The sequence below is a fragment of the Oreochromis aureus genome, linkage group 16 (assembly GCF_013358895.1).
Source record: "Oreochromis aureus strain Israel breed Guangdong linkage group 16, ZZ_aureus, whole genome shotgun sequence".
Taxonomy (NCBI): domain Eukaryota; kingdom Metazoa; phylum Chordata; class Actinopteri; order Cichliformes; family Cichlidae; genus Oreochromis; species Oreochromis aureus.
Genome location: NC_052957.1, coordinates 1,110,657 through 1,120,495, shown reverse-complemented (window position 1 = coordinate 1,120,495; position 9,839 = coordinate 1,110,657). Strand labels below are relative to the sequence as shown.

General features: G+C 48.8%; 1 protein-coding gene across 1 annotated transcript; it reads left to right on the top strand.

Moving 5' to 3' along the window:
• The first annotated feature begins 2,367 nt into the window (after positions 1 to 2,367).
• Positions 2,368 to 9,263, top strand: LOC116314950 (interleukin-10 receptor subunit beta-like). Its single transcript, XM_039600501.1, has 7 exons — positions 2,368 to 2,582; positions 2,847 to 2,970; positions 5,853 to 6,025; positions 7,122 to 7,276; positions 7,955 to 8,105; positions 8,189 to 8,334; positions 8,429 to 9,263. Exons 1-7 carry the CDS (start codon positions 2,525 to 2,527, stop codon positions 8,582 to 8,584), a joined length of 963 nt encoding a protein of 320 aa, XP_039456435.1. The 5' UTR covers positions 2,368 to 2,524; the 3' UTR covers positions 8,585 to 9,263.
• Positions 9,264 to 9,839: the final 576 nt, after the last annotated feature.

Sequence of the window (9,839 nt, the reverse complement as noted above, 5' to 3'; positions counted from 1 at the left end):
TTCCAGCACAGCTGTTTGTGACACTTTCACCATCCTCTGGTTTCCTCTCTGTTGCCGGTTACATTGATGAAGCTCACCTACAGGGACTTTTCCCTCTTGGTCGTCCTGTATGTTTCACTTTTGATGTTTCAGACTTTTGTAGGAGCACTTTGTCAAGGTCGAATTTCAGAGGAGCTCAAAGGCAGCAGAGTTTGAGTGAAGCAAGGGCCGACTGCTGTCTTCTACAGGGGAGGGTGCTCACACCTCATCATCAGGTCACCACAGGTGCAGAGTGATGATGTGGTGAAGGATGGCGGTCTCCTTCAGCCTGGTGGTGATTCCTCTGCAGGACCTCATTTAGGTCTTGAGCGTGGCTCCTATCTTACAGCTCATGCTGTGTGTGTGTGTGTGTGTGTGTGTGTGTGTGTGTGTGAGAGAGAGAGAGAGAGACTCAGTGTACAGCACTGAGTATGGCTCAAACTGTCCATACTACCATCAGGGATGGAATATGCTCTCTGAATACTCACCCACTCTTGTAGACAGATGTTCCAGACCAGCGGTGTCACAGATCTGCAGAAATGGAGTGCACTCGTTAGCAGTGGTGAGACGGGTATGGATGGAGGTGTTGCACTCCATGGCGACCGAACCAAAGCCTGAGGGTTTCAGGTGAGGTCATGGCCATCGATATATTTGGACCCGGCCAAGTCCTTCTTCAGCTGTCTCAGTGGTCGATGGCTGGACTACACATTTGCCACAACCTTCCTCGCAGTGCACATGAAACAGCTTTCCCAGCTCATGAATGGACACGGTGGTGTTTTGGTCCCGAGAGACAGTTACTTCTTCATCTGCATCATCACTCACACTCTCGGCGCCACTCTCCCAAAACTCTTCGTCAGGCTCAACATGAGCTTCCTCCATGAGGCCGGCTCTCTCTGACTCTCTGTCCAGTTCATCATCCAAACAAGGCAGAGGGTGATGTCACATAATGTACTGGCACAAGATGGCGCTACACATGCTCTAAAAGCTGTAAACACTTACTGGTCAAATCCATCACAGACCTGACACAGGACCTGAGCGATGGTCACCGTTCACTGAAACCTCATCAGAAATGCTGTCAGTGAAGGACGGCTGAAGGGAAACGGGAGGAAAGGCTGAGGCTGAAAATGACACAAGAACTGGACTGAAGGTCAGAGGAACAGGTGTGATGGAGAGATGGATCCACATCATGGTCAGTGTGTACGAGGAGGTCAGGAGGAGGTCCAACAGTGAGAGTCTGCAGCCATCTGTGAAGCACGGTGGAGGCTCTGTCATGGTTTCAGGTCAGTCAGTGCTGTTGGAGATCTTTGATAAACTGATGAATTACAGAGTCTGATCCACCACGCAGGAACATCTGGAAACATCTGACTGGCAGCAGCTTCATTTTTCAGCACACCGATGATCCCAAACACACTGAAAGAGCAGTGAAAGCACACAGGAACACACACATGAGTCATGGAGTCCAGTGTCGAATGGAGACTGCTTTGTTCTTGCTGAATTCGAGGCCTTGTTTCTTGAAGAGTCAAACATGCAGCATTGTAGAGACATGCCAGCCAGAGCTGTAAAGCACTGTGGGTGAGCCTCATCCACCCGCGTACCTTCTAAGTCTCTAAGCAGGCCTTACACATCACTCGTCATCAGACGTCGCTCACTGTGTTAACAGTCAAATACAGGTGTAATTATCACCCCCTCCTCCCCAGACTCTGGTGTGTTGATGGGGCTGAGGAGGCGGCTCCATCAGCAGCACTGCATCTCCACTCTGAACTGCAGGGACTAAACAGTGTGTGTTTCAGGCTGTAAACATGCTTATCTGCTGGGAAGCTTTAACATGGGAGTCTACGGGGACGGGCTCACTGCTGCCCCTGCTGGACGTCAGAGGAACTGCATGTTTTGTGCTTCAGTGTGTTTCAGTGTGTTTCTGTCAGAGTGTGAACAGGTCCTCACAGCATGACAAACACCCGCCCACCCCCCACCCCCCCACACACACACTCCTGCCTTCCTTCTTTATGAGGCCCACTGTCATAATGACTTCAGACTGACCCGAGCCGAAACCAGAACCTCAGCTTGAACACACCACGAGTCCGAATCCCCACTGCCCCCAAAGCTGGCTAAATGCCCCCACAGCGCCACCTGCCCACGTGACTGCACACTGTAAAAAGTAAGTGTCGGTGAAAACTTTGAGAAGTTTTACGGTTCCGTTTTGGAATAACTCGGTGCCTGCTGGTTAGTCTGTCTGTGACTAAGCAGCAGACATGCGCGGTGTCACATAAATAAACCGATGTATAAATAAAGGCACGTGACACCCCGTGTCCGCGTGAACCCACACTTTTTCCAGCGCGCTCTGATTCCTTGAAGCCTGACGCGTTTCTGCGCACACGCCAGTTTCGCTTCCGCGTACTTCCCCGCCTCTTGTTGCCGTGAAAACTACCAGGAAACACACTGCGTCGTTCACTCACACACACTCGGAGCCGGATCACAGCACACTGACAGCGGGGAACCTGCCGGGGACATGGCAGCCTCTGTGTGCGCCTTCATCCTGGCACTTTACGCACTGTGCGGCTCCGCAGGTAAACATACCTTTACTTTAATGGTGTGAGGGCAGGTGAGGAGGAGGAGGCGGTCTGACGCGGAGGGAAGGGCAGCGCAGAGCGTCTGGAGCTCAAATAAGAAACCTCAGCTAGTGACGAGTGTTTAAACTAAAGCTGTGAGCTGAAACCCGGAGCACAGTCTGCTCTGTTTACTCAGTCAGACAGGTGAACTTTGACCCCAGCATAAGAGACAGCAGTGTCAACGAACAGCGCTAATGTCTTTGTGTTTGTGTCTGTGCTCAGCGGGGTCAGGAGGGCTCAGCGCACCCACCAACGTCCGACTGACATCCTACAACATGGACCTGGTGCTCAGGTGGGATCCACCTGAAGGGACGACCGATGTTCTGACCTACACGGCCGCGTACAGGTGAGTCACCGGCGCGGTGTGACAGCTTCAGGTGATCGCAGAGTCGAGTTTAGTGTCAGAGAACTGAGTCACTTTCAGTTTGAATGTTTACCTTTAGGAAGGCGAGTGTGATCATCACACTGTAAGCTATAAAACGAAACTTAATCTTTCAGTCTTACTCGTCGCTGAGTCAGTGGAAAATCAAAGAAGTTTCCAGAGCAGCTGGGCTCGTGGCTGCGGTCATTTCAGAAATCCACACGGACGTTTTTCTTCCTCCGAAGAGTCTGATCACCTCCGAGTGTTTGGGAGCAGGTCACACTTGGCTTTGTCATATTTTTAGTTGCTCTCTGAATCAGGGATGCCAAACATGAGGCCTGGGGACCAGAACCGGCCCACCAGAGGGTTCATTCTGGACGGTTCATAAAGTGTGATGAAGTTGTTTTAATTGCAGGACACTGGCTTGGAAATACGTGGAAAGTTAAAATATTCCTAGATCTTTATGAACTGCTGACATCATACAGAATGAGTGCACGTTTTGCTCACTCCTGCCAAAAATAAAAAAATAAAATTAAAGACCCCAGCAATAAAACATCCGATGATGCTTTCTCCATTGAAACCCTTCGGTTCAGCGATGCTGCACAGCTTCAGGTCCTGCTGGGATCTGTCCCAAGTATGAAGAGTGAGCCTTTTCCCAGGTTCTGCATGGACTGAAGCAACAGTGACTGCAATAAAGCATGTGAGCGGAGGATGTACCTACTCTGTTTAGGCGACATAGAGGAAGTTAGATAAACTGTCAGTAAACCAGGAATAAGGAAGAACTGCTTCTAAAAGGAAGATAATCCATGCAGAATGTGGGCTAATGAAATCTGATGTGGCAGATCCACAGACTGTCCCTGAGAAGACCCGCCTACCTTGATGTACTCACGTGTGCGAGCAAACCTGACCCCCCCATGACAAGCCCATTACCGTTAGATTATGAAACACCGCCCTGTTCTGTTCTTCCCACCATGTCTGTGTCCGACGGGCTCGTGCAAAAAGCTCATTATCTGCAAACTGACACGCCCCCTTCCCTGTATAAGGAAACACCTGTACCTCCAGGTGAAGCGGTGATGGTGCCCCGCGATGGGGAGACTGAAACAGCCGTGTCCAAAAAAGAAGCCGGATGTTTATAAAGTACAAACACAGTTATGGAATCACAGAAGTCACAAACGTTTCTCATCCCAGAGCGGCGGAACGATTAGTTCCAGCTGTTATCATAGCAGAGATAATTCTAAGAAGAACGGATTTCATGAGCCGTCAGTGATGCTGCATAAATGTCCCCTCGTGTGCAGTATCAGGAGTTTTTACTGCAGGCAGTATAAATTTGAACCTGATGTTCTTCAGTAGGAACAATGTCTAAATCGTGTTTATGAGTGGGAATCAAATACAGACATTTAAAACTCACCGCTGAGTAAACCTGGCTAAACTTTCCGTCACACCTGGATTTACCTGGACTTGGTTACAGTCGGTGTAGCGTGCAGAGGTGCAGCGGTTATTCTGTAGAGGGCGTCACGTCCTCGTGTAAACACGTGTGGTGATCAACAGTGTGTTTGCCTGCAGTTTCGTGGATTAGTCATGTTTTTTCTCTCCTGTTGAGATGTCGAGTAAAACCATCACAGGAACATCTTCACTTCTTTGTGGGTGTTGACCTCTGACCTCAGCCCCTCCTCCCTCCGCTGTCAGATCTCGACTTTATGAGGTCGATCTGATGAAGACTTGCGTTCAGGCAGAAGTCAGGAGGTGAAATCATGTCCAGGTTAATAGATTAAACTGTGGTGCGTTTGTGGAACTGACACAACCGCCATCATGTCTAAACATAATCTCAGCGTCTGATTGGTCAGGGCACAGCCTTCCATCTGTGCCCGGCTCAGGGAAGCCGGTGGGGTTCCCGGGTCTTCTTTGCGTGGACGCAGTGATGAGTTGTGATCTTGAGCCCATGCAGACGTGTCCATCCAGCTGTGCAGCTGCTCGCCGTCCGCCCACCGTGTGCTCTGTCCCTGAGACCTCGGAAACACCCGGCCTCCCTGTTTACTTGGCAGAAGTTGAGGTTGACACGCCTTTTGTTGCAGCTCGTCCAACTTTTCTGAAAAAAGATTCAAAAACGGTGTCAGTTTCAGCACTCGATGTGCTGCCTTTGTGCATTTTCAGATGATTCTTAATGATTATTTAAAAACAGTATGCACATGCTCTAAAACTGTGGGGACACCGCAGTGACTGCAGACTGGTTTAGTCCTGCTTTGCATATGAATCTGTGATATCTGCACCATCAATCCTGCTGTTCCACATTTCTGAAAAGCTGCAATCAGATCACTTACCGGAAGAACAGCACCTGCCTTTCTCATGCTCTCGGGGCCATTGAAGCCATTTTAATATGTGGAAAAAGTGCTGGTGTGGTTTGTGAGGACCGTGGTAAAATCGAAGCTGTTATTGTTGCGGTCCAGGTGTTCACACAACAGAAACTTCCTATTATCTGCAGCGTCTCTGTTCTGGGAAACACCTCAACTCGACTGACTCGTTAAAAAGCAAACGCACGCTTTTCTGTCCCGATGCACAAACTGTGAACATGGCGTTCCAGCTTTGATGTAACCAGCACCGCCGGCTCATGTGAGTTTTAGTTTCTTTGCTTCGTGCCGTCACACGTTCTGCAGGATAAAGTCAGTGCTGTGTGACATTAGATGCAGATTAGTGTCGGTTTGTGGTAGTTCAGATCCATTTGTCTGATAAATGTTCTTTTGTAGATTTTCTGCAGATGCTGTGACGACATCACTAACGTGAGATCTTCTGAACTGTGGTCGTGTTCCCGAGAGGAGATAATCTATCTGAAATCACACCTGTGACGCCATCGCTGTGTTTCTCTGTTACAGAAGCTCAGCAACTGGATACAAGAATGTCTGCACGAACACGTCAGCCCTTGAATGTGATTTCACCTCCTCCTTGTCCACCGTGTACGGGAGTTACACGGGCAGAGTGCAGGCGCATCGGGGGGCCGAGAACTCCAGTTGGGTGGAGAGTAACCTCATGATCATGGATAAACAAAGTAAGTGGAATCTCACCATATGTGTTGAAGCTCATTTGTCTCTGATCCAGTAGCGTGACACAGAGAGGAAAACCGACCATTAGCTGATGACGAGCTGATGGGATTAGGGTGTCGTTTATCCCACTGAAACTTTTGCCTGTTTGGCACACTCGGTTGGAAATTAGGCTAAAAAACCAGCACATAGTGGTTGGAGAGAGGATCTAACCCCTGCAGTTATCTGCATTTGAAACTGAAATCTGCAGGCACAAAACAAGACTTTTGGTTCTGGAAGCTTTTGGTATTCTCTCGTAGGCCACTTCAGTTCTACTGGACAGAGCTGAAGCTTTTCTAGTTGTGCCACAGGGGGAAAATGTTACCATAACTCCCATCGGCTGCTCAGTTTTGTTCCAAGCTTCCATGTTAGTGGATTTCCATGCCAAGACTTTCACTTCTATCGTCTGGTATTTACAAAGGAAGAGGAGAAAGGCTAATAAAAGCTAAAAAGCCAGAGCATCCAGTGGTCTGGCAGTTATAAGGCAGCAGATAATAACCCATACAGCTCACAGCTGACTTGTAGATGATAAAGGTTATTTTCCCTCGTGTAATGTTATCATTGATCTAACAGAACAAGTTTTGGGAGGTGAAATTAAAAAACTATTCGCCAGTAGGCTGGACAAAGATTGGTGAATGAGACCATTTGGTGACTCTCAGAGAAGCTTCCTGAGATCAGGATGGTCCCCTTCAGCTTCTGTTCAGACTCTGGCTGCAGCTGTGTGGGGAGTCTGCAGTTATGCAATGACTGCTTCAGCAGTCTGAAGAGCCTCGCTGAGCTGAAGACGATCAGAAATGAAACCGTGAGCGAGCTTTTCAGCATCTCGCTCGTCAGAGCTCTCACCGTCGCTGACTTCAGTCCAGTCAGAGTGAAATCCTGGTTTCTGTGTTTCTGTCTGTGTCCTCAGTGAAACTGTCTGCCGTCATGGTGCGAACTGCCCCCTCTCCAACCACACCGGCATGACGGAGCTGTAGCAGTTGGAGTGGACTGTTAGAGAAGCTGCAGCTTTTTCATTGTGGTTGATTTTGTCCAATAAAAACATCTCTCCACATCTGTCCCCCTCAGCCTTCATCGGTCCACCCAGTGTGACTCTTCATGTCACTGGGACATCTTTGGAAGTCAGCATTAAAGACCCAGTGTTCAAGTATTCAGAACTGAGGGAGGTGTACACCTTGGCCACCTATAACATCACCTACTGGAAGAGCAGCCCGAAGGAAGAGGTGGGAACGCCGGTTTGCCGGTTTGCCGGTTTTAGCTTCTAATATTATTAGAAGCTAACATTATGCCAGCTAATATTAGGCTCCTAAAATCACACTTTCCCTCTGATAAACAGTTTGATTACATTCTCACATCATATGAGAGTATGTTCACAAAGCGTCTGGGTCTAACAATGTTAGATGCACAAGGAAAGTTTCATTAAACCAGCTAATAGCAGCTAACGGGGGCTAACAGCAGCAAAAACAGCATCGCTAGGGACAGTTAAGCATAAGCTCAAAAACTCATGGCTGAGCTTCCCTGACTTGTACTGGCCTCCTGTCACAGAGTTTCACAGCCTCCTTCAGATTAAATAAAGGTGGCGGCGTCTCGCCCACCATTGACAGCCTTCCACAGGCTTGGAGGTGGACGCGGTCCAAACAGTAGCAGGAATACGGCCACAACCATTATGATGTACAGTCCAAATTTCATGTGTTTGATCTCTTATAGAAGCATGTTTGTCCTACAGCAGCCACCGTAGTTAGAGCTATGCACTTAAATTGTGAGGGATAAGAAAACAGAACTCGGCTGACTGTTATCTGCTGACAACTAGTGATGATATTTTATACACTGTAACTTTTAAAAATGTCAAAGAGTAAAAACACACTGAAAACACCTGACCTCCTCTCTGCTGCCTCCTACAGGTAAAAACAGTCAGTGGCATGATGCAGGACCGAGTGGTTCTTAGTGACCTGGAGCCGATGAGCGAGTACTGCGTCCAAGTCCAAATCATCGCCAACTTGGAAACCGGACCGAGCAACTACAGCGACGTCGTCTGTGAGCACACCGGTGACGGTAGGCACTGCGGTCAGACAGCCGTCACAATCACTGAAGGTGTCGCTGATGGGCTCACCTGGTGCTGTGTGGTTTTCTTACAGTGGATGCAGCTCCGTGGGTGGCGGCCGTGGTGGCGTTTGTGGTCATGGCCGCGGTGGTGGCTCTGGTGGTGACTCTGGTGGTCTACTGGACACGAATCTCCAAGTTCCTGTGCCCAGAAGTCGTGCTGCCACCACACTTTAAAGAGGTGTGTGTGTGTGTGTGTGTGTGTGTGCGTGTGTATAGGTGTGTGTGTGTGTGTTCTTTAATGTAACACTAACCTTTCTGCCCCGCCCCCTCAGTCTCTGCTGCCTGCCAACCCCTCCATCTACCCGGTCTCGCCGATCTCTGAGCACTGCGACCAGGTCAGCATCATAGCAGACCACAGGACTGAGGAGGAGGAGGAGGAAGAGGGAGGGTGCAGCACACAGCCTGATACCTCACAGGAGGGGGGATAGGAGGAGCAGGAGGAGGTGGGATGCACTTTAAAGACTCTGAGAATCGGCCTCTGACTGTGAGGTTTTAGAGCTGTGAACTCTGCAGCAGTGAAGTGATGAAGACGAGCAAGAACAGGTGAAGCCGGCCCAGGTGAAGCCGGCCCAGGTGAAGCCGTTCCCACTGTCACAGGCTGCTGTTTATGCTTTAATAGTTTATTCATGTCAATGTTTTGTTTTTTACTGTTGTTTTAAAGGTTTTAATGGTTTTTTAATGATTTTTTTAATGGTTTTAATGGTCGGAGGTTAACCGAAGCCTCTGCTGTTCCTGCTCGTAGGAACCAGGTGACCCGATGCTGGGCTGTCCTGAGACAGTCTGGGTCTTTTACTGCTCTCAGTCTTCTTAGCCCAGTTTAATTACGTGTTCAGTAACTGGATTACAACATAACTACATGTGAAGGTGTAGCCCTGCAGGCTGTGTGTTTGGGTGTAGTAATAACTGATGTGGGGATGAGGTTGGCTTGGGTTTGCCACCAGCTGCTGTGAGACCTCACCATCCTCTGCTGTTTCCAGCGGGTTCACCTGATGACCTTGGATCTCCATCAGGCAGGATTCGGGCCGTCCAGCAGAACTTATGATGAAGAAGTGTGAACACTGTAAATACTCTGATTTATTTCTAATAAAAGTCCTTGTAACGATTAAATGCTTCTGATTGTTCTTTGCTACAGAAACACGTGAAGCATCGTTTTAAATGAGACTCAAACTTGGCTGCCGGTGTTCCAGATCAACTGGTGTTGGTCGAGCAGATGTGTGGGAGACTTGCTTTTCAGGAGCCGCTACCAACAAACCAGCATATAAACACCAAATATTTCATCTGTGACATTTGTGAGGTTCCCTCAAACACACTCTGTCAGTCTTGTTGCTGTTGAACAACAAAATATTTAAAAATGTCGCGAGTTTACCTGGCGACATTCTCATGCATGAGGCGATCGCGGAAACAGCAAACAATTAACACCACGCCGATGCTGCTCGCAGGACAGACGGAGTAAACGATCGGGAGAATCTTGTCTTCGTTATCGTCGTCCTCGCACGTGTTATTACTCCGATTTCAGTGTTTTCGCTTCATAACTAAAGCGTGCAGTTTACTTTGTGTTCACTCAAATGGAGCCGAGTCAACCAGCGCCACCTGTGGTCAAGTGCCATAGTCTACAGCCAGACTAACTTATGACACATCTGCACCTGGCTCTATCGCCACGTTTGAATGTTTCATGCACAGCAC

What these genes read in the sequence shown, in the direction of transcription:
- LOC116314950 (XM_039600501.1), top strand. Translation starts at nt 2,525, where the DNA reads ATGGCAGCCTCTGTGTGCGCCTTCATCCTGGCACTTTACGCACTGTGC. An exon ending in CGCACTGTGCGGCTCCGCAG is followed by an intron (nt 2,583 to 2,846) that starts GTAAACATACCT and finishes GTCTGTGCTCAG; the next exon opens with CGGGGTCAGGAGGGCTCAGC. An exon ending in TGCCACCACACTTTAAAGAG is followed by an intron (nt 8,335 to 8,428) that starts GTGTGTGTGTGT and finishes CCGCCCCCTCAG; the next exon opens with TCTCTGCTGCCTGCCAACCC.